Below are 25,453 nucleotides of genomic sequence, written 5' to 3'. Positions count from 1 at the left end.
AAACTGGGAAAAATACTCAACTGAGAAATAATTCTGCTCATGCAATTTTCTCTATCTTTCTGAGATTTTTATCCACAACAGTACTGAGTTGCTGGAGGTGTGGATTTTAACAGGCCAACATTAATACACTCTGTTTCAGAGGGCGCTTGTATCCCCTATTTGGATTCATTATTTGAAATGAACTACAGGTACCAACACTGACAAGGACGAACCTGCTTTGATATTAGCAAATACCAGCACACCTGATTTTTGAATAAGCGGGGATAGGTGGCTCCTGAAGAGTGCCCTGGAAGCCAAACATCTAGCACTGATCTACTAGAAGAAAAACACTATGACCAGGCAAAAATCTAGAAACCTCTGGATCCCCATCCTTCTTGAGAAAATTCCCTTTGCATCACAATGAAATGAACATCTGCAACAGTCTTTGGCAGCCCAACTATCAATAACAAACTTCAGCCATGGCTGCTTCCTGTGCACCTGATGAAGGCACTGAAGGTATAATTCTGGCCCTACTGTAGTCAACAGTGAAACTCCAATGGAGTTCCACAGGGTCAGGATTTCACCCCTAATCTACAGCATCTCTGGGATTGGGACCTTGGAATATAACAACAAAATTCTATTGTGGTTCCATCAAAGGATCCCAATGCACTTAATTAATATCAACTCAGTCTTGCAACAGACTTGTGAGGGACAGAAGTATCCTTATTTACAAAGTGGGTGGGGGACTGACTTGCCCAAGATCACAGAAGTAATCAGCACCACAGCAAGGAAGAGAACTCAGGGCTCCGGTCTCCCAGCCCTTCACCTTCACCACAAGGCCAGACTCTATCCCAAGGAGGCAAAATTCAAATACGTTTTGTTTTTTAAACTAGCTTTAGTTTTATACTTTATACTCTTGAATTCATCCTGCTACACTCATCTGACGATATTTATTTCCATACCAGCTGCAATTCTGTTGTTGTGCTACTATCTTTCTGTTTGTCCATATTCCTATAGTGCTTGGGTTTACTACCGTTAAACCTTCAACAAACAATTAGGAAACTAATTAAGAACAACACTGCACAGGTTTCATGTAGCAAGAGATACTGGCGGGTTAACAGAGAAAATACCACCCTGAACCTACCATAAAAATACTTCCCTTGCCCCACATACTCCAAAAAACATCTAAAATATTTGGACTATTTGGGTGATTGGCCCGACAGATGACAAATATTCAAGGTAGAACAATTAGACTGGGAGAAAAGAAAATCTTGGGAATATCTGTTGAATAGAGCAATCACCTAGCACACTTATCACAAAGGATTTAAGGTTTATTTGGGTGAGGGAGGAGGGAATCACTGAAATAATCAAATGGGTGAACAGCTACAATAAAAAAGGGCAAAGAAGATACCAGATTATAGCAGCAGAAGGAACGTAGACATAATAAAAAAGAGTCAATATACCCACCTCCTTGCCCTCTCTGGAGCACTCTACCTAGCACTGGTTACTGTATAAAAGAAAGGCTATTCTTGCACTGAAAAGGATGAAGAATTAGGGCAGCAAAGATGAAACTAAAACCAAAAATGTAATAGGAAGCCTTGTAATTACTGGGGTGATAATACCCTGAGGTGAGCCAACAGAGTTCATGAAAATAATGAAAGGAATTGTAGTTAAACTTTATACAATGGTCTAAAACTTGGAGAGCAGGATAAAAAGTAGAGGTAATAGACCTATAGAATAAATTATCACAGATGATGATCAAAAGAGTATGAATCTGAGTGAAATCTAGACCTGGTTTTGGACGTGTGAGTGAAGGGGTGGAGTAAGAGATATAATAAAGAAAAGGAAAACAGAATTAAAATACAATTAAAAGGGCAAGATTTTGGGGATGTATGGCTTTTTCCAGTTCCTAAACAGTTCCTAGATGTGTATTATTATTAACATTCCCAGGCCAAGCTGTACACAACGAAAGTAGATGGGGGAAAAAAAGTTTCTTTACTAAAAAAAACAACCAACCCCCCCAAAAAACAACACCCACCTTAAACACACAAATATTATTGATAAGTTAACATCAATAGTCAATAACTGCCAGAATCTGAATATGAAAAGAAAAGAGAGCCATGAAGGTTAACAAGCCAGAGAGTTAAAGGCACCCAGTTTCTTTGAAGCGTCTTCCCTAGCCTGGAAAAATCCATATGACATTCAAAACAAAGGCTGTATTGTTATGATGCCACCCAATTTATTAGGTGATCATAAAACCCAGGGCTTGTTTGAGATTTCAGGCATGTATGCACATGCATATTGTGTTCAATCCTCAAGAGAAGGCAAGGTATCAAAGTTCCCAAGAATGGAGTAGCTAGACCAATGATACAAGATGCATGCGTGTGACGCAAAATGCATAACAAAGCTGATGCTTTAAGTACAGCAGCTTTGGCAATGTTCCTTTGAAGTTTTAACTACATTTAACTTAACTAGAGAACACTTTAATAGTGTATTATCCAAGAATTGAATATTGCTGATGGAACACAAGATAATTTTTATTTTAGTAAGGAATTTACTGGTTCTGCAAGAAAATCAGAAATGAGACATTCATGCTCTCCCAATCTAACTTCATATACATAATCTTTACCTTAACAAATTTCTCCCCACCCACCAGGTCCATCTCATCTTTCTGGATAGAGCTTTATGTAATATAATGTCTATCTATAAAATAGCTTCAGATATAAAATTTCTTACAAGAGATTTTCCAGAGCAAAAAAGATACTGTAATCACGTCTAGTTTGTGTGTTGAAGCTTAAAATGCAAAACAATAATAGACAGTAACATACCACACATCTTCTACGGGGCATACTCCTTTATTAACAAAAGACACATGATACACTAACGTTTGAGCAGCATCATGCAAAGCTTACCTTTTGTCCTTTAGGAAGACTGTCTAATCTCCTACCTGCAGTGCATCAGAAGTACAATCTGAACACAGTAAGGTAGAAATCCCTCTTTGTAATGAACTTTCTGACAGTAATGTTTAGTGAGAGAGTGTGTAGAGAAGAGAAGGGTTAAAAAGCTTGGGAGGGTGGGTTCTCCACCATTTAAATTCATGGCAGCACTTGTCATGCTGCTTGAAGGGTGCCCTGGTAAAGGGCATTCAACCCTTAAATGATTTTTAACTTGAAACAAATACGGAGTTCACAGAGATATTGATGTGATGAATGCTCTTCTTTTCTTGCTGTTTGAGCACACCTCTACCACATAGCATGCAGGTGACCTCTAACTATGTGCTCGTTTTGGTTAACCATCCCCTATGACATTTCTGTACCATAATAATATGTAGCAAAGTTGAAAACATTTAAAAATTGTGTCAAAAAGTGGGCAGAGGGGAGAAGTGAGTTGATCTAAAATCTATCTCCAGTTTTCTCTGCAGTGAATTTAACGATATTAAGCAATGTTCACCTGTGGCATTTACTTCATTATAAAACATTTGCTCACACGTTCTGTTCCCAGGCAGTGGCAGCTCACAATTTTAAGCAAGGAACAAAATTAAGAAGCTTTTCCTAATTAGTTCATCTGTGCTGCATTAAATTTGTGCTGGAAGGTTCCCAACATGGTCTGCTGCAATTATTAACAATGAATAGGAAGCTCATAAAATACTGACACAAATAGCTCTCTGTAAGAAAACTGACAGGTTTGGCCACACCTGTTATAATTATAAATGAGAAAAGGTTTGCACCGGAAAATGGCTTTTTAATGAAGGTCTCACAGTATGCACTTAGGTTAACAGACAGTAAGTTGCAAATGAAGTAGCTGTTAAGAGGCTAAGAGATATCCCATGTCTCAGTTGTGCTATGTAAGCAGAGAGTAGGCAGGGAAAAATCCTGGTCCCCAAAAGCTCAGGTCAAATAGAAATGTTATATGGACAAGTATTGGGATTCCAGTCTGTTGGATAAGGACAGCAGGGGACGCTGAGGCAAACTGAGTGACACAGTGCGAGAGAAAATGGCTGCGGAGGGGCTGAGTGGCAGATGGAGAAAGAAAACTGAGCTGCACTCAGGGGCAGGGGACGAGAAGGAACTGTATGGAGCAACAGAACTGCACTGCCAGTCAGAAGGGAGGCACTGAAATGAAGAGAAGCTGAGCAGAGCAATAGAGCTGAGTTGCCAGTCATGAAGAGTGGCAGAAATATGGGCCTTGATGATGTCAGCCAGGGGAGACCAAGAAGAAGTGCACTACTGAGCATGCCCAAGACTGAGCCTCAGGTGAACATGTTCCCTGTTAGTGCTGTGATTAGTATATGGGGTCTGGGGAATGGAGAGATGGGATCTGGGCTTTTCAGCTGCAGACAGATAGTTTACTGGCAGTTAACATTGCCAGAAAGGTAAGCAGGAGTTTAACTGGCTAACCAAGGCAGAGTAGCTGTAGTTCGTTTTACTACACACTGTTGCTGATGCAACACACTCTTTGATTTATGATGGAAGCGGTCTCTTTTCAAGTACTTTGCCTTGCAATTGCAAACTTTGCTGCTGCTAGGCCCTGCAATTTTAATGTGCAACTAAATCCCTGACTACTTCTGATCGTTTGTATTACTGTCATGCCTAAGAGCACCAGTCATGGACTCTGACCCAGCTTTTCTTCTTATTAATACGGTGGTAACACCTAGGGACTCTAGCAAGAAACTGAGGCCCCATCGTGCTAGACACTGTACAAACACATAACAAGACCACCAACCCTCACCCAAAGAGCCTACCATAAAAACCTCAATGTTTCAGATGAGTTAATTTTCCTCAATAAGTAGTAAAAAGGCAATATCCAGAGTTAAAAATTAGCCAGCTAATATTCACAAGTAACTGTCTGTTCAAATTACTTACAAAATAAACTGCTCCAAAGCTTCCATGACCAATCTCTCGGAGATCTGTGAAGAGTTTTTCTGGATCTTCTTTAAAGAAGAGCTCTGCAATTTCTGGGTCCTTCAGGCTGCCCGCTCGGCTGGTTGATGGCATCCTGCTGGGCAGTTAGCCGACTGACTATCTGGGTTGAAAGAGCTGCCTCAACCCTTGGTTCATCTGTATGAATGGGGCCTCTTCAGCATGGATTACTGTAAGAAAAACATAACAACTTATCACTGATTACAAATCTCAGAGCCAGTGCAAAGCAACTCATTACTGAAGTCTACAGATGAGCAGGGTCCAAATTTCTTGTAGACTAAGCATGCCACTCATAACAAGTGATGCTAACACAGGAGTTGCTATACCAGATCAGTCCAACTGCTACGTAAGTCTGGTATCCTGCCTTCAACAGAGACATGCAACTTATCCCTCGATGGAAGGTACATAAAAAATGGGGGTGGGGCGAACACCCCACCTACAATCCACTTAGCCAGTCATGCAGGGATCTAATGGGAAAAAATTCCTTCCAGGAATACAAAAATCGACCAGCTTATGAAGACTTAATTCCCCATGTGATCTTTCATTTGCAGAGATGCAAATGTTAATGGTTATACAATTATCTGCAGTACGTCTCTCAATGACCCCTAGTAATAGTGAATTCTACTGCTTAACTATAGAACCTTCCTTGGTAATAAACTTACTGCCCTTTAGCTTAATTGAATTCAGTATTACCTTCTTTTATTACACCACAGGCTAAAAAGGAGGCACTGATCAACTGTGACTAATTTTCCATACTTCCATCAAATCACCTTGAACACTTCTCCTGCCACCGGTAAATAAGGGCTTGTCTGCCCTTGAAATGCTGCAACTGTACCACTGTAGCGCTTCAGCATAGACACGACTTACACCAGCTGGAGGGGTTCTCCCAGCAGCCTAGATAACCCCCCGAGAGGTGGCAGCTAGGTCAAAAGAAGAATTAGGTCAGTATAACTAGGTCATGCAGGGGTGTGAAAAATCCACACACCTGCATAACACAGCTAAGCCGATCTAACCCCCAGTGTAGACAGCGCTACATCCATGGGAGAACTCTTCTGTCAAGCTAGCTGCCGCCTCTCAAGGAGATGAATTACCTACGCCGGTGGGAAAAGCCCTCCCACCGGCGTAGGTAGCATCTTCACTGAAGCTCTACAGCAGTGTAGCTGTACTGTTGTAGCATTTTAAGTGTAGACAAGCCCATACCTTCAGCCTTATCAGTCTCTTCTGATACATAAATTCAAGACCTCTATCTTATATGCCTGCTCTTGATATTTTCTATCACAATCCACATCTTAGAGAGATGGTGACCAAAATCAGAAAGAGTAACATGTGTCTGTCCCTTCAGACAAACTCAAGCATTGATGTTTTCTTTAACTGCTATTAGCACATAACAAAGCTATTTTCATTAAGCCATCTCCAATAGCTTTCCACAGAAGAACCTGAAAGTTCAGATGCCATTAGCATATGTGAAGTGTTTTAAGTGTGCTTTACCTTACATTTATCCAAAATTGATTGGTCATTTTGGACTAAGTCTATACTAGGAAAAAAGCTGTACTTTTAATGTGTTAAAATCCTATTGTAGACAGGGCAATTGCAGTTCTAACATGTTAGGGTTTACATGTACCAGTGAACACAAGTTAAAACAACAACTTGCCTTGTCTACTCTAGGATTTTCACTAACGTTAAAAACACACATTTTCGCCTAGAGAGGACAAAGCCTTGGCATTGGGAGTTTCTCACAATCCTCCATAAAATGTTACCAACCAAAACAACTATATCACTGGCAAATAGCTAACATACTATCCCCTTTCTTCTCCAAATCTTTTTGTTCTGTCTCGTCAAGATTGATACTTCCACATTTTACATTTTGTATGTTAAACCTACAGAAGGTTTTTAACTTCATAGCAGACAAAAACAGTAAATATGAGTTTAAGTGTTATGTTTAAAGGTCATTATCCCTGCACAATTTTCTCCTTTTCTGTCTCTGTACCCCCACCTCTCTTCAAATCTCCAGATCTCTGTTGAATCATTGGTTCCCCGCACCGGAAGAGACTCCTATAGAAATTATAGACAAAAATAATGCTCCTTAGAGTGCTTGTGCATAGCAGTATTTTCCTCTAGCCACTGGCAGCATGTGAAACTGACAAAGACAACTTGATCCTTGTTAGTTTCAAGCAACTGCCAGACCCACTACATGGAAAGCACTATTGTGTGTGAGCACAGCCAAGACATACCTAGTTATCAATGCTGCATGACTCTCCAACTTGTCTAGCTAAGAGGTATTTGGGAGATGGGATGCAAGAAAATCCAGGATTTCCATAATGTACCTCCAAATAGCCAGGATTGTAAACATCTGTAATATAACCATAAATGGGTTTCCATGACAGCCCACTCTCAGCACCCAAGGAACAAAACCACATGCAGATACCACAGTGATGGATTGGGTATAAGAAATTAGATGGAATTATGAACTGTTGTGCAAATATAATTATGAACGTGTTTTAAGTATGTATTTATGCAGGTGCCATTACAATGACACTGGTGTCAACCTATTAATTTCTCTCTTCATTTATATTAAAACATACGATTAGCACAGGAATTATATATAAAATGTAGCTCAATAAGATGAGTCAAATGTACAGGAATGTCATGCCTACATCTTATCTATCATCACAGAAATGTAGGACTGGGTGGGACCTTGAAAGGTCATCTCGTCCAGTCCCCTGCACTGAGGCAGGACTAAGTATTATCTAATTTTATCTCTTAAGGTTTCACACAGTAGAGAACAAGAATTAGCTGCAATTTAGTAGACACCTGAAATGGACTTCATTTATAACAGATGTGATAGAAAAGCAAAAAGATCAACAATATTACATTTGATCACAGCTCTAAAAAGAACATGACACTAAAAGACAACTGTTTCGCATTTACAGCCTAGAGCCGAACAATAGACAAAAACCATAAGTCAGAGAGGCAAGAGAAAGGAGATGGGGGAAGGGAGTTGATAACCACAGCACACTCAGTATTATTGAAGGAATGTTTCTTGGATCAACTGTAATGATGTCATGTTACATCTTTTAAAAAGCATCAGATTCTTACAAAAAGGACATTGTTGTTCAAAAGCAACTGCTGCAATCCCACAATGCTCTTTCCCTTACATCTGTTAATCAGTGGAGTCTAGGCTTGGACAAACCTGCCAATATGGACAAAAGTCACATGTCCCCTTCATAGTGCATCTGAGAAAGAGAGAGAGAATGAGAACCCTAGATACACAGAGCTGAGAGGGATTACAGGGTTGTCCCCCTCAAACTAGCCACTATTCTCATTCTTGGCATGATTTTTGAGTATGCCTGTGAAATGTCATCAACAGGCAGGGCTTTTTACCAGTGCTGAAACTCCCTCCAGGCTGACAGCTTATACAGAAGTGGTGTGAGACTCCTTCGCTGCCTTACTTCACATAGTAAATGGCAAATTAAAGTGGGTCCAGCAAAAACGTCATGTCTATTAACCTATTTCAAATACCTTAAAAGAAATTTTCTTCCTTTATTCTCAAAAAGTTTGCCTATCCTGAATCTTGAACATAATTACTACTTTTTATTTAAAGTACATATAATATATATATAAAAATAAACAAAAAAACTCATTTTAGTGCAACAGTTACAAATTTATACATGATGTTATGCCTATCCTTGTGTAAGGTTCAAATGAACAAGCATTGCCAAGACATACTAATGCAATTTCCACCCATTAAATAACTTTACATCTTCTTGCTGTCTTTTGCTTTTTTGTACAATGAAATATTTCTATTTAAAAAAAATTATAACGTTAATTTCCCTTTGTCTTTTTCTGAAGCAGGAAGTCACAACACACATCAAGATTCAGCAAGTTTACCAGTTCAAACACTCTACCCCCCAGGGTGGAGACATTTAAATCAGCAATTTAATTCATGATTTAAACCACCAAGTGGAAAGCCTAAATTTAAATAACTGATTTTAATCAAATTTTCCATTTCTGTTTCAGTCTTTTTCTAAAGAAAGGTGCATTCTCGTTGGTTGATATAATCATTAAAACATGGCAAAGAGTCCTGTGGCACCTTATAGACTAACAGACATATTGGAGCATAAGCTTTTGTGGGTGAATACCCACTTCATCGGATGCATGTAGTGGAAATTTCCAGAGGCAGGTATAAATATGCAAGCAAGAATCAGGCTAGGGATAACGAGGTTAGTTCAATCAGGGAGGATGAGACCCTCTTCTAGCAGTTGAGGTGTGAACACCAAGGGAGGAACATTAAAACATGTTACTTTACAACTAAATAGAGCCTTTACACAAGACTTGGTACAACTGTTTGCTACCTACGAGGTACACTATAACTATATACATTTACTTAAGCAATTATATAGCTTAATATTTTCAGATTCTTATTAATTGTACAATTTCAGTATGTTAAAAAATGGTGAATAAAATATTGCTTATTTCCTAGAGAAATAACTTTTTGCTCATGATTTGTGTCAAGCTGCATTAGGATAGTAATTGGAATTAAACACATAAAACAGTATATAAAATGTATTTTCATTAATCAAAACAAGCCCTTAATACAGTACATGACCTAGAGTGCCATATTTATAAAGCTCAAATTCAAAGGTTAGATGTTTTCCCCTGATTCTGTCTTTACATAGAAAAGCAGCTTTTACCTCAAGGTTTTAGATAGAGGCTCATGGATTCTACATATTTATTTAAAAACGTTTAAAGAGATTAGAACAAGTTTAGGCTGCAACATACTGTATATTAAATTCAGATTTCATTTTAAACAGATTTATTTTTATAAAGAAAAAAATATAATTTAAATAAAATTAGAAAAATCCAATTTAAATAAAAAATAAATATTTTTATCCACCTTGTTACCCCCTTTCTTATAACAAAGATGCTTTAATTTTTGGGAGAGGTGGGAGTCGGAAGGAGGAAAGGAGATTTCAGAGAGAGGGTGGAAAATGTGTATGCATTATTTTATTAATAATGCAAATATATCATCGTGCAAAATAAGAGATCAAAACTAAATTGCACTGAAAACTGAAGGATTCAATTCTTATGAATTTTGGTACAACAATTGCTATGGTTGTATTCTCTTCATATGAAGTCACTCAAACCTCTCAATACCATTGGTATTTGAAGGCAATTATTCTTATTTTATCTGCTGATTCTGATTTATCTAAATCCTGCTGTGCCCAACATATACCACAGCACTTTAATTTTCAAATTTAGGGTCATGCTGCATGCAATCTACTTTTTGCTCCAGCGCAGCACCTCTGCACTAGAGCAGCTACATTGGTGCATAAAACCCAAATTGTACGGTATGCCTCATTGGTGATCATCCACATCTAAGAAAAGATATTATATAAAATATTAATGACGACTGGAATGTAATTTAATTTGACAATTCCACTCAATCAGAGAGTTACTCCAAAAAGTTGATACAATTAAAAAAAAATTATATTCTAATCAAACCGGAGAAGGATCACGGTAGTATAAATTCTGACCAACTCCTTTTACACATACTAGTCTGCACTGTGTTTATTTTACTGGGTACTAGTAATGTCACTGAAACTGATTACAGGCCAAAATATTTTATCAAATTACTTTCACATGATCAATTAGTAGAAATTGCACGAATACACCCATGAAAGTCCTTGTGTACATAAAATTTTATGCTGCTATAATTATGTTTATTGTATACATACACACCCGTCAGAACCACTGACATCATGAACTTGCAAAATGAGAAAGGGGAAAAAAACCACGTTTGGAAGACCTGTTCTCTTTTGTGTTTTCTGCCTGCCTGTTACCCATGTCATCCCTTGCTAAAACAAGACCCCACCCCATGACTAAGATCCAGTGGGATACTTAAAGGCAGTACAAACAAAGCTCTGCATCCTCAACTGTCATATGCGAAGTGTAGATTTAAGCCCTGTCTTATGTAGGCCTTACAACAAAGTTTAAGGACTACCGCAGCAGGGCAGTTAAAATTCACTCGTAATGCCTGTATAGACAGAGCACAGTAAATCCATGGTACGCCCACACCTTGAATACTGGGTGTGGTTCCAGTCATCTCACCTCAAAAAAGATATATTAGAATTGTAAAACATACAGAGAAGGGCAATGAAAACAATGAGGAGTATGGAATAGATTCCATGTGAGGAGAGATTAAAAAGTCTGGGACTATTCATCTTAGAAAAGAGATGGCTAAGGAGAGATATGGTAGAGGTCTACAAAATCATAAATGGTATGAAGAAAGTTTAAGTGTTATTTCTCCCTTTACATAACACAAGAACTAGGGTTCACCCAATCAAATTAATAGGCACCAGATTTAAAACAAACATAAGGAAGTACTTCTTCACACAATGCACAGTCAACCTGTGGAACTCATTGCCATGGGATGTTGTGAAGGCCAAAAGTATAACTGAGTTAAAATAAGAATTAGGTAAGTCCATGGAGGATAGGTCCATCCAGGTCTATTCACCAGGATTGTATGGGTTACAATCCCATGATCCATGACCTCCAACTGCCAAAAGCTGGGACTGGATGATAGGGGATGGATCACTTGAAATTGCCTTGTTCTGTTCATTCCATCTGACACAGGCCACTGTCAGAAGACAAGGAAACTGGGCTAGATGGACCATTGGTCTGACCCAGTCTGGCCGTTCTTATCTGACACTACAGTAAAATGCATCTGTGCCACCCACATATCCTGGGTAATTATTTGCAATATCTTCAAAGTATTAAACGTAATAAACACACGTATTGGGAACAGACTATATTTAGAATTCACCGTAGAAGCCTGTTAATTACATTAGCTGAGATTTCCACATATGTACAGTGATCAACTTTCAGAATCTCACCCAGACTAAAGCCAGTGAGAAGCAAAGACCATTAGAATTTATGAGACTGTGCCAAGTATTACTGCATCAAAGGAACAACCTTAGCTCCAGAAGGCTATTCAAAAGGCTATAAAGAGTAAAACTCTCAGATTAGTATGCAGGCTTGTGTGTAAATCAGATTAGTAGAGGTACAATGCAGCACACATTCTCCCATAGATTTAACTTCAAAGAATTAACAAATTCAATTTTAAAAATAGGTATTTGTTAAATTCTGGTGACCATAACTCATACAAGCTGAGGCACACATCAGACTTGTGTGTTGTAAAATAGTTTACCATGCTCTGTCACTTCCCATTTCATTAGGTATCAAACACAGCACACAACATGAGGAAGCTGGACGGACACGATGCCTAATGATGACCGCCGGGATGATCAGCTGAAGATTCCGCCATCACTAAGTTCAAACAAGTCATTTGTGACTTTGGAGTTGGTTTTGGTTTTAGATAAGTTATTGCCACCCTACACACTATAAAATACCCTTAACATGGGCTACGTCTACACTATGAGCCAGGGGTATGATTCCCAGCTTGCACAGACGTACTTGTGCTCACTTTCATCTGAGCTAGCACATTAAAAATTGCAGGGAAGCCACAGTACCACAGGCAGCAGCAGCGACGGCACTGCCATGCCTTGTCCTACGGTGGCTACCCCACTAATTTTAACGTGCTAGCTGAAACGGGAGATAGCATGAGTACAGCTACCGGAGCTGGGAATCACACCCCTAGCTCATAGCGTAGTCAAAGCCAGAATCAAATCTATGAAAACTGATCTTTAGTGGCAGGTATTGGATGCCTTACCACGGCTAAATATACTGCTCACCGACCACACTTAAAAATGAATTCAAGTCGCTAGTCATTGTCGTTAAAAAAAATTGAGCTATTTCTGCTAACATTAAAAAGTAAACAGTCCAACAAACAAAACAAAAAAACAAAATACACCACATTGGCCTTTGAAACTGCTGCCCACCCACAGCTCCATTTGGAAATTGGTATTTAGGGTTTTTACAGCATCTAATCCACATATAGCGTCAACAATTACTAAAGTAAAAGCATAAAACAGATGAAGAATGAGTTTCATCATACAACTGTCGGAAAAGGGCTTTTGTTTCTTGCATATGGGTCAGTTCCAAGGAGCATATGAAGCAGATAGTAAATTATATTCTCAACGCACGACTCGCATTTCCCTGAATGGTTTCCAGTTGACAGTGAAAATTACCACCACTATCATAAAGACAATAAACTGGAACTACTGAAACCACTGACGTTTTACAAATGTTTCTTTTATTTTCATGTACGCCTGAAGCTAGAGTGAGAAAAAGAATGCTTAAAATACAAACTGATATGTCATAATATCTATCCATTTTAAATTGGAGATTTAAGGCCTGACCCACAAGTATAATTTAAAAAAAAATGAACAAACTAATAATTCCCCTTTCAGTGCTTTATATCTTTTGGCTATTTATTGATAGATTCTGAAAATGAACATACAATGCAGTAGTTACATATATAAAACAGACAAGAAAATTAAGATAAAAGATTTAAATTATAGAATGCAAGTTGCTTTTAGTACATAAGTGTGGAGCAGTCGATGTTTCATTTACTTCTAGAAAGGTACTTGAGAATTCATATTCCTCCATGCTACCACAAAGACACCAACTATTTTAACAGCACAAGCTTTATAACTTATGTCAAACATCTATAGAAGATTTTTCCCAACATGGTGTCTAACCATGTAGCTCAAGCATGTTTCCTTTTTATCAAGGTTGATGCATCAAGGTAGAAATGGTAACATCTACTTACATTACTGATATTAAAAAACCTCAACTCCAATCTTGAAAAGCAAGATCACAACATACGGAAAGAAGAGTCAAACAGCATATCTGCATACAGATAGAAGAGGAAAAATCATAAATGCCTATTTCAAAATTTACTTTCTTCAATTAGTAAGGTTCATACATTTCCCGATTTCCAAGGTTTCCTGATTGACTGCTGCTCTACAGCACATACATGTGACCAATACACATCATCTAGCTATCTAGAGACGAAAGACTGACTTTTCGTTCCTTACAGTTAGAAGATGGAGCACAAATACTGAGGTATATTTCTTGAACTACCTAGTTTCATCTTGAAATGTTTTGTTTTTACTGGTATACAAGCATCCAAGGTATGCCATAGCTTTTCTGATGGGCATGATGGCTTGTAACACAAGAACTGCCATGCTACATCCTGTGATTTATGGGACATGGAGTTGACCTTAGGGAGAAATTCCAGGATGATCCCAAGAACTATTTTGTCCATAAGAAAAATGCTGAAGTTGTGTTCTATGGGCAGAGTTCCTAATTCTGATATTTGTCTGGTTATAGACTGTTGACATAACCGCTATAAAAACCCCACTTGACAGAAAGGTAATAAAGAGAAACCTCCCTCAGAAGTTCTAAAGGACGTACCACAATGATATTGAGCACCAATCTGACGTCCCAAGGTGGAGTCCTCCTGTGTAGTTGTTGAAGATGTATGAGTAAGGATTCCTGAAGAAATTCAGTGCCTGCATATACACATTCTTCCCTCTGCACACTCCCAGCACACTGAGTAGTGTTGATGTGCATACCTTCAATTTCAGTGCCTTTAAACCCACAGTGAAATTGTCCTGAAGGAACTCTAGAACTGTACATGATGTTTTTGCTGATCTTGGTGTAACTCTGCTCTCTAAAGCAGCATTTAAAATTTTACCAAGATAATATATTTACTCAATTGATAAAACTTATCTGGAAATGGAAAGAGTAGAGGTTACCTGGCCAAATAGCCCTCCTCCTTTAGTTGCTCCCTGTCAAATGGCAGGCAGCTGGCTAGTCTGCTGCACTCAGGTTGCACAAAGGGGTCTTTGGGGCAGTCAGGAAATCCTTTTTACGTGGCACACACAACAGTGGTTCTAGTGTCACGTTTACTAGATCCAAAATTCAGGGTCTCTGCAATCAGCGTGATGCCAGCAGAATGAAAGTCCTCTCCTTTCTGACTTTCTGTGCAGTCCAGGGCAGAATCAGGTACAGCAGGAACACATAAAAGCTCTGGATATGTGCCAAAGCACTCCTCAATGTAGGCTCCTGCTCATAAGGTCCATACTTAGCCTGCTTTGACAATCTACTGTTGGGTTGTTTTTCCCTTTGATGTACATTGCCCAGGTGAACAGGTTATTCTCCTTGCTCAGCAATAGTATCTGGCCCGCTCCTTGCATAGCAAGTGACCTGGCTTCCATCTCCATGCTCAATTACATCATGGCACATATGTGGATGTCTGTCATTGAATGTAAGAACATCTTCAGGTCTTGCAGGATGGCTTTCAGTTTTAGGCAGTTAACATAGCGTCTTCTCTTTGTTAGACCATATGCCTTGGTCTATTCCTAAAGTATTGCTGAAGTGTGCTCTGCCACCCCCTAAACCGGGATATGTTACCTTTGTTTTGTCTAGTTCTGAGATTTGGAGATCCTTCCAGCATCTGTTGTTCATCATCCACGACTGATGTGATATGGACACTTCTGAAAGGATCTTGATTGGAAGCGATAAGTCCAGGGGACACAACAGGAGAAAAAAATCTAAAAAGGCACTATGTGGAATTTAGCCCCTGTGGTACTTATGTACAGAAGACATGGGAGGAACTGGATTGGACGTTCTGAAGGAATACTGAAATCACTACATGGATTTCATTAACTTCCGCTTTCACTCCTTAGAAATTAATACTTAGTGTCAAACTGTACCCCACATGAATAACTTTAAATAGCTATGAACTAATGGTTCTCTCAGTTTATCTCAAAGCTATACTGGTACTTCCCTGGTACTTGTATGACTGGTAGGGTGTCCACTGGGGCCTTGCATCTGGATGGGGGCCAGAGCAGAAGGTCATCAAAGAAGATGCAGATAAGAACTGTTTCCTAGTTGAGAGCGGCTAGTAAAACCTCCAAGACCTATATAAACACCCTAGGTAAGGATCTGTACTGGAAATGGTGCCAATTATCAGCAAAACAAATTGCCATGAGATTAGTTTGACCTCAATTGTATGCAAGGTCTTGGAACAAATTTTGAAAGATAAAGTAGTTAAGGACATGGAGGTGAATGGTAATTCAGATAAAATACAACATGGTTTTACAAAAGGTAGATCATGCCAGACCAACCTGATCTCCTTCTTTGAGAAGATAACTGATTTTTTAGACAAAGGAAATTCATCAGGTTTAATCTACCTGGATTTCAATAAGGCATTTGATACAGTTCCATATGGGAAAGTATTAGTTAAATTGGAGAGGACGACGATTAATGTGAGAAATGAAAGATGGATAAGGAACTGATGAAAGGGGAGACTACAGCGGGTCATAATGAAAAGTGAACTGTCAGGCTGCAGGGAAGTTACTAGTGGAGTTCCTCACGGATCAGTCTTGGGACCAATTTTATTTAACATTTTTATTACTGACTTTGACACAAAAAGTGAGTGCACGCTAATAAACTTTCGCAAAAAGAAAAGGAGTACTTGTGGCACCTTAGAGACTAACCAATTTATTTAAGCATAAGCTTTCAAGAGCTACAGCTCACTTCATCGGATGCATTCAGTGGAAAAAAAAATGTATCCGATGAAGTGAGCTGTAGCTCTTGAAAGCTTATGCTCAAATAAATTGGTTAGTCTCTAAGGTGCCACAAGTACTCCTTTTCTTTTTGCGAATACAGACTAACACGGCTGCTACTCTGAAACCTAATAAACTTTGTGGATGACACAAAGTTAGGAGGTATTGCCAATATGAAGGAGGACTGGAATATCATACAAGAAGATCTGGATGACCTTGTAAACTGGAGTAATAGAAATGGGATGAAATGTAATAGTGCAAAATCACGCATTTAGGGACTAACAACAAGAATTTTTGCTTTTAGCTGGGGACTTATCAGTTGAAAGTGACAGAGGAGGAGACTTGGGTGTATTGGTTGATCAAACCTGTGATCTCTGCACCTGTTCCAGGTTGAATGCATCTTTCTTAAACATGGGAGACCAATTAAATGGTGGATTTTCTGTAACTTGAAGTCTTTAAACCATGATTTGAGGACTTCAGTAACTCAGCCAGAGGTTAGGGGTCTATTATAGAAGTGGGTGGGCAAAGTTCTGTGGCCTGCAATTGCAGCAGATCAGACTAGATGATCACGATAATCCCTGCTGATCTTAAAGTCCATGAGTCTATGAGCAGATAAGGATGTGGAATGGTGTTTACAGTCAAAAGGAAGTCCCCATAAGATACGGATCCCTCTTCCATTTTGATTTTCAGAGAAACTTCAAGTACTTCAGATCCAGAACTGCTCTTTTCCCTCCCAAACTCCTGGGGAGTAGGAAAACAATGGAGTATACGTACTGCCCTCTCTCTAAGTCAGGATCACCCCTATTGCCAAAGTCTAAAGAAGATGGACTACAGTAAGGCTACGTTTTAGTCATGGGTATGTTTAGTAAAAGTTATGGACAGGTCATGGGCAGTATACAAAAATTCATGGCCCGTGACCTGTTCATGAAAATACCAGGGACTAAAACTTTGAGGGGGGGGCTGAGCTGTCCAGGGGCACGCGGGTGCTGGGGCCCGCAGGTGCACAGCCCAGGACTCCCACTAGTGCTGGGGGTAGGGAGCTTTGGCAGGCTCCCTACCTGGCTCCATGCCTCCACCCCACCCCCCAGCAGCAGCAGAGTTTGGGTGTGGGAGGGGGCAGGGGCACGGGATGGGGTGAGGCGGGCTCTGGGCGGCGTTTACCTAGGTGGCTCCCCAGAAGCGGTAACATCCCTCTTGCTCAGCTGCTAGGCAGAGGCATGGCCAGGCAGCTCTGCACCCTGCCTCTGCCCAGAGCGCTGGCTTTGCAGCTCCCATTCGCCGGGAGACAAGACAAGACAAGAGGTAAATAACCTGCATCAAGGGGGTCAAGAGTTCTCAACCCCTCTCTGTCTGAGGGTCCCAGGCTGTGACAAGATTAACACAGTACTGAGGGTCCCTCTACCTCTTCAAAGGGTCCAGGTGGCAGAGGCTCTTCAGCAGCTTTCCTGGTAAGCAGCCACTGCTCTGTAGGGCTAGAGAGCTCTGTGTTCAAGCTCTGCTTCCCTTCAAGCACCGCCCTGCACCAGGCTTGGATTCTCTTTTTTAAGGAGCCACCCCTCTGCAGGCTGACTGTGCCCAGAGGAGCTTTTTAACACCTTCCTGACTGGAGTGAGCATCTGTCCTACCACAGCCAGGCTGAACAAACAGTGTCAGCGTGGAAGGGCAAGCAGGGGAGGGGAATATGGACAAGTTTTACTTTCAAATCGGATGCTCTGAACAATATTCTGCAGCGTACCAATAATTCTAAGGAGAAGAATCTTTTGCATCCAAACTCTCCAATGGCTAGAGTCTTGAAGCCCAATAGAACAACTTATAATTAGGGAATACAGTTCTCAGGGCAGCTGTAAGACCCAGTCTTCTACAATACTTCAGGTCATACCAGTCAAACCTACAAAATCATTCAGATGACTTTAAAGGGCAGTAAACGTCACATTTTTTTCAGCAAGCAATCAAGTCTTAGAACTAGCATCTTCCCAATCAAATTGACAAAACAAAAGTATGATGAGCTTATGAGAACTTCTTACAAGGTCTGTTCTAATTTTAGAAATGACCAGGGGACAATTGTGTCTGTGCTAATTAGTGAGAGAGAAAGATATTTACAGATTCTTTTGTAGGGCAGCAAGGTAATAAGAAGTCCTGAAGAGCAGTTGTCTTGCCCAATGAAAAGGCTTCAGGTTTAGTGAAATTAATTTTACAATCAGAGAGACACCATTCAACACTTGGAGACAAGATGAACCCACGTGCCATGGTTAGTTGGGTTTAAGGAGACATAAGCAGCATATAGTGATATCTTACGACATCTCCATTCAACTCTGACTAGAGAAAAATACGATAGACAATTTGAGCCAACAATGGCTTACAGATAGGAACCAAGATCCATGGTCAAAATGGAATACAAAGGTCTCAGGTATATCCCAAATAGGGGCTAAAAGAGGATAGATTGGTGCCTTAGTTTTTAATGGCACTCCAACTAGTCCTATATTTAGACAGACCTTGATTTCCAAGCCACTCTGGCCTACAGTTGCCAACTACTTACCCCTTGCTACATAAAAAGTTTACTAATCTGATCCTTTTATAGCCACTCCCAATCAACTACAGCCAATCCCCTGTGGCTGCTTTTTTCTTCTAACACTTTTATATTCACATCTCCTTTGATCATAAGTTGTAAGAATTCCAGTATATTAGCAGGTTTTACTGCCAGCTTCCTTGTCAAGAAAAGGATACCAACTGCACAATGCTGAGGTGGATCAAAGAGACAGCTCAGTCTAATAAAACAGTAATAATGGACAACCTAACTCCTGGCATATAAACTGGTCAAATGTCAGTGGGATTATAAACCAAGAGAAACATTTTCTTGACACCTTAAACAATTGCTTCCTGGAACAGCTAATGTCTGAGTACACAATAGGGCTGGCTGTTCCTGACCTAGTATTAAGTAATATAGGCTCAAAAAGTAACTATCCTTTGAGCTACTATACAGTAGGGTCCACAATATAATGAAGTTATGTGCCCTTGTGGAAGGAATAATACCAAAACTACCACTGAGACACGAACATTTAGAAAGGGGAATTTAAATAGAAAAAGTTAATCAAAAAGATCCTGCATTCGGAAGTGAGAAAATTAACAACCTTAAACTGAGCATGAAAGCTAGTTAAGCCTAAACCATAACAGTCAAAGAAGGTATGCAAACTCCAGCCAAAAGCCTAGACAGGAGGGAACACACACAAAAAAGAGTCTGGTTAAATGGCAAAGCTCAAGAGATCATTCAAGCCGAAGAGGTATTCAGAAAATGGAAATCCAACCCAAGCAAAGCTAATAAAAAGGAACATAAACTACAGTAGGAAAAAGATAAAACAGATATTAGGAAAGCTAAGAGGGAATTTGAAGATCAAATAGAGACTTAAAAACAAATATGAAATTATTTAAGTAGAAAGCCTGCAGAAGAAGTCAGGTTATCCCCTGGACTACCAGATAGAAAAACAGTAATTAGGGAAGATAAGGGTATTAAAGAGAATCTAAATTATTTCTGTGCCTCAATCTTCACCACCAAGAAAGATATTTAACCCAGACCTACTCTTTTTAGGTAACAAAGATGAGGTTCTGTCACGGACTGGTATGTCAAAAGAGATGGTGCTGGAATATGTTCATACATTAAAAAGAAGCAAGTTGCCATGACCAGGCAAGTTCATGTCCAAAAATTCCAAAGGAACTTAACAATGAAGTGGCTACACTGCTAACAAAAATATGCAGTCTTTCATTAAAATTAGCTACAGCACAAGAGGATTAGATAGAAGTAAATGGTCACTGGTAATCTTCACAAAAATGCTAAGGGTGATCCAGTAATACAGACCAGTAAGTTTTACAACTATCGATTGAAGCAATCATTATAAAAATAGAACGATAAAGTAACTAGATAGTTATGATGAGCTAGGGACAAACCAGCATGGCTTCTATAGAGGAAAACAAGATCTCTCGAGTCTACTAGGATTTTTTGAGCATGTCAACAAAATAGCAGGAAAAGAAGAAACAACTAAAAGTTTATTTGGCCATTCAAGGCGGCTTTGACAAACTCTTTACAAGACACTATTATGAAAGTTAAATAATCATTGGACTGAAAAGTCAAGTACTGTCATGGATTAGACACCTCCTAAAAGACAAATCAAAGAGTACGACTACTTGATTAATTTTCAACAGAAGGAAAGATTTACAGTGATGATCCAAGCCCCTGTGATGATACTGTACAATATATATATTAGTTATCTGGAAAAGGGAATGAAGAATGAGCTGACAGTTTGCACGTGACAAAATTATTCAGGTTAGTTATGTCTACAGGCAACTGTTGAAGAACTTAAGAGGAACCTACAAAAGCTAGACAAGTGGACAGCAAAATGACAGACGAAGTTCAATGTTGAAAAACGCAAAGTAATCAACACTGGACGGAATAATATGTGCTAGTACATATAGCTGAATTCTAAATTAACTTTAACTCTCACGAAAAAGACTGCAGACACCACAAAAAGCAAACAAGATGTTACAATGTACAAGGAATGGGTTCGAAAAATAATACTGAAAATATTATAATGCAATTATATAAATCTATGGTACATTCACACCTGGGGAGACAAAGTATTGGGACTGCTACATTTAGAGAGAAGATATTTTACAGGTAAAAAATAGTAGTATTAACAAAAAAGTAAATCGGGGTCCTACTTACCCTCTCAGACTTCCAGAACAAGGGAATATGCAGTAAAATTGAAAGCAGCAAATTTAAAATCAATACAAATAATTTTAAAAAACAGTACAGAATTAAACTGCAGAACTCACTGACACAGGGTATCAAGGCCAAGATTAGTAAGAGTAACAAAAAAGGATTAGATATTTATATGGATGAGAACATCCACTGACAGATTAAACAAGATTTTTTCATGGTGGTTCTGGGACCTTCTCTGAAGCATCTGGTACTCAGAGATAGGATGTAGGACTAGATGGACCATGGGTCTAATTTGGGACAGCAATTTCTATGATCACTAATCTCTTAGTGATCTCAAACAAACATCCTTTCCAATTTCCTTGGCTACGAAAAAATAGTTAACATAGCACTTTATAAGAAACAGTAAATGCCAGTTTCTAAGAAAAAGCCTACTGAAAGACGGCACAGAAATTATAACATATTTTACTACTTGCTAGTCATGTAGCTATTTGAAATCTGTTTCACTATTGTACAAATATGGAAGAAGCTGTTGAGAACAGACTGTTCAGTGAAAGGCCAATTTCTCCATTACAAAGAATGACCCATCTAAAGACCTGAAAGTGCTTTCCCATTGGAAAGTGGATAGTAGGAGGACTTGTGCCAGGGGAGGTGTCTGCTGTATATGCTTCTGTCTTAAAGAAGGTGGATCCGTGAATGGCAGGACATACTTCTACATCACAAGCAAGGACATATGTACTGTTTACATACAACAAGTTTAAAAAGAAGATTTTGTCTGTTGTATCAGATCATCAGTGTCCATAAGTGGAATATTTTGAACATTTATAGTTTCACACATTTCTACAACACAGCAACAGTCCTCCTCAGCTATGAACCCTCCAAAGAAAAAGTCGTTAGTCCACCTCAAATTGAGTATTTATCCCTCCTATCCCCCACATGACTGAACAGAACAAGTTGTTATCCCACTTGTGGGAAGAGGGTGAGTCAAAAACAAACCCTGTCTTTGTTCTTCTTTTTGTCTAGTGGAAGACACACATCCCTAGTGAGGTTTACAAGGGCTGGATTCTCTGCGTTTGTTTTATAAAGTAGTTTTCAGGAAACCTCAAGATGGTAACAAATATTCAATTTTATTGTAGTTTCAACTACGCTAATTTTATTTGGTCGGATGAAAAAACGTCTTTATGCCAACCAGAACACCCAGCAACTGAGGAGGCCAGTGGTTTACGATCAGAACTTATCCCTGTTAGGCACCTGAGGTACAAGCAGCAAGTGACCAGCAATAGAGAGGGAGAAACTTATTAATACTTATTTCAAAACCATCAAGAATTACTGGAAGGTAGCAGATATCCTAATCTTATACATGTGCTTGCTAACAATCAAGAACAAACACAAAGAAACTAAGACTGTATGGAGGTGGCGGTAGCATACGAACTTTTAAGGCATGCCTGTATGGAGAAAAGAGGTTATGTTTTAAAATGTATTAACAACATATTTTAACTGAGGTGACTTATAAAAAGGAGTTTGCACCTCGTGTAGACAAGTACCAGGCAAACCAGGTACACAAATGTGTTAGCAACAGTCAAGCCTGGGGCTCATCTTAAGGTTGACTGTGATCAGTTAACATGTTTCTGAACATCACTTTCCCTATCCATGCTTCCTGCAAGTTCCTGGTTTTAAAAAATGTGTAAATTAAACCATATTAGCTAACATGTTAATAAGGGGGGTTACAATGTAACTCAACCAATTTATTACATGCTAACAGTAATGTGCCTTGTGTACCCTAGACTTAAAACATGCTATTAATGCATGTATTAGCTAACACGTGCTAATGTCATACTTTAAAATCCTTGTGTAGATGGAGCCTTTTACGCCAATACCCACTTAATGTGAATATAAAATTCATGCTAATGAGATGTGCTGCAATACTGCACCAGACAAAAGAAATTTTTGGCTGCTTTTACACTTTTGGAAATTTGGTGCACATACCCCTAACTCTAAGGATGAAGCTTTGTAATAAGTTTCAGCCTTGAGGAAATTTTTACACTAATGTTATAAACTCATAGGAACAAAAGCTCTGTTGTAGTAGTTTTGGAAACACTTTAGTATGAAGAGTGGACATCCTGGTATGATAGAACACTAGATCAAGTGTGAAATTGCCATGATGACTTGTTTCCTCAAATTCCCCTCACTTACAGGTTTGTGTTTTATTAAGCTACAGCTGTTATCATTTCTTCCTGAATTTTTGCTCTCTCTCTCTCTGGTACTTATATACCCCCACATATATATATACCCCCCATTACTGTAGTGTCTCAATGTTTTTCTGCATTCTCATATATATTGATTTCTATTGCAACACAGAATAACAAAGTATACAGTGATCACTTACTATTTTTATTACAAATATTTGCACTGTAAAAATGATAAAAAAACAGTATATTTCAATTCACCTCATACAAGTACTGTAGTGCAATCTCCATTGTGAAAGCGTAACTTACAAATGTAGATTTTTTTGCTACATAACTGCACTCAGACACAAAACAATGTAAAACTTTAGAGCCTACAAGTCCACACAGTCCTACTTCTTGTTCAGCCAATCGCTAAGACAAACAAGTTTGTTTACATTTACAGGAGATAATGCTGCCTACTTCTTATTTACAATGTCACCTGAAAGTGAGAACAGGCGTTCCCATGGCACTTTTGTAGCCGGCATTGTAAGGTATTTACATGCCCAATATGCTAAACATTCGTATGTCCCTTCATGCTTTAGCCACCATTCTGGAGGACATGCTTCCACGCTGATGATGATCGTTAAAAAATAGTGCGTTAATTAAATGTGTGACTGAACTCCTTGGGGGTGAATTGATTGCCCTCTGCTCTGTTTTACCTGCATTCTGCCATATATTTCATGGTATAGCAGTCTCGGATGATGACCCAGCACATGTTGTTTGATTTACAAACACTGTCACTGCAGATCTGACAAAACACCAAGAAGGTATCAATGTGAGATTTCTAAAAATAGCTACAGCACTCGACCCAAGGTTTAAGAATCGGAAGTGCCTTCCAAAATCTGGAAGGGACAAGGTGTGGCAGCAGCTTTCAGAAGTCTTAAAAGAGCAACATTCCGATGTGGAAATTACAGAACTCGAACCACCACCAAAAAAAAAAAAAATCAAAAAAAATCAGCCTTCTGCTGGTGGCATCTGAGTCAGATGATGAAAATGAACATGGTTCGCTCCACTCTGCTTTGGATTGTTATCGAGCAGAACCCGTCATCAGCTTGGATGAATATCCCCTGGAATGGTGGATGAAGCATGAAGGGACATATGAATCTTTAGCACATCTGGCATGTAAATATCTTGCGATGTCAGTTACAACAGTGCCATGCAAATCGGCAGCATTATCTCCTGCAAATGTAACCAATCTTGTTTGTCCAAGTGATTGGCTGAACTAGGACCGAGTGGACTTGTAGGCTCTAAAGTTTTACATTGTTTTATATTTGAACGCAGTTATTTTTCTGTATATAGTTCAACATTTGTAAGTTCAACTTTCATGATAAAGAGATTGCACAACAGTACTTGTATTAGGTGAATTGAAATATACTATTTCTTTTGTTTTTTACAGTGCAAATATTTGTATTCAAAAATAAACAGAGTGAGCACTGTACACTTTGTATTCTGTGTTGTAACTGAAATCAATATATTGGAAAATGTAGAAAACATCCAAAATAAATGGTATTCTATTATTGTTTAACAGTGCGATTAATCGTGCTATTAATCACGATTATTTTTTTTAATCGCTTGACAGCCCTATTATATTTAAAAATCTGAAGTCTGAATATCACAATGATGGGCAAATTACATGGGGGTAAGAAACATCAATGAAAGTCAAAATTATGATCAAAACTTGCAGGTTCTTTTTATAGCAAAACCTGCAAGTACTTATAAAACTAAAGAGTAAAATTACTTTCAGTGCAATATACTCGGTAAATATATCATCTCTTCTTGCAGAAGGTTCACTAAAATACTAATCAAATCAGAGACTTTTGCATGTCAGTGCTTCACTTCCTCTCAACTAAGAAGATAGTTTAAGATAATTTATCACAGCACATTCAAAAATAACACAAATGAATGCATCAACTGTGGTTTTTTAAAGTGTGTTGCAGGTTTTCAGTGACAAAATTATCTAGCCTTTTTCTTATTTTGGTATATTAATCCTTATCCTGCAAATATGGAACAAAAGATGAAGGTCTCAATCTACACTAGAGGGATTTGTTTGGGGAAAAAAAAAGTTTAAACACAATGTCCACTAAA

At 38.8% G+C, this 25,453-nt stretch overlaps 1 protein-coding gene across 8 annotated transcripts in view; it reads right to left on the bottom strand.

Annotated features, from left to right (window-relative positions):
* Positions 1 to 25,453, bottom strand: part of TAOK1 (TAO kinase 1) — a 144,766-nt gene that overhangs the window by 56,649 nt on the left and 62,664 nt on the right. For 5 of the 8 annotated variants that reach the window (XM_073315978.1, XM_073315979.1, XM_073315974.1 and 2 more), the window contains one exon: positions 4,842 to 5,068. In XM_073315978.1, coding sequence (XP_073172079.1) covers positions 4,842 to 4,973 — 132 coding nt within the window. In that variant the 5' untranslated portion in view covers positions 4,974 to 5,068. Of the gene's footprint in view, positions 1 to 4,841; positions 5,069 to 6,891; positions 7,100 to 7,129; positions 7,249 to 25,453 lie in introns of those variants that run through there. The other 3 variants (XM_073315975.1, XM_073315980.1, XM_073315981.1) reach the window with 3 other exon arrangements.

The sequence above is a fragment of the Lepidochelys kempii genome, chromosome 17 (assembly GCF_965140265.1).
Source record: "Lepidochelys kempii isolate rLepKem1 chromosome 17, rLepKem1.hap2, whole genome shotgun sequence".
In the NCBI taxonomy this organism is placed as follows: Eukaryota; Metazoa; Chordata; order Testudines; family Cheloniidae; genus Lepidochelys; species Lepidochelys kempii.
Note: the sequence above shows the minus strand (reverse complement) of the source record. Positions and strands in the feature narration are given on the sequence as shown.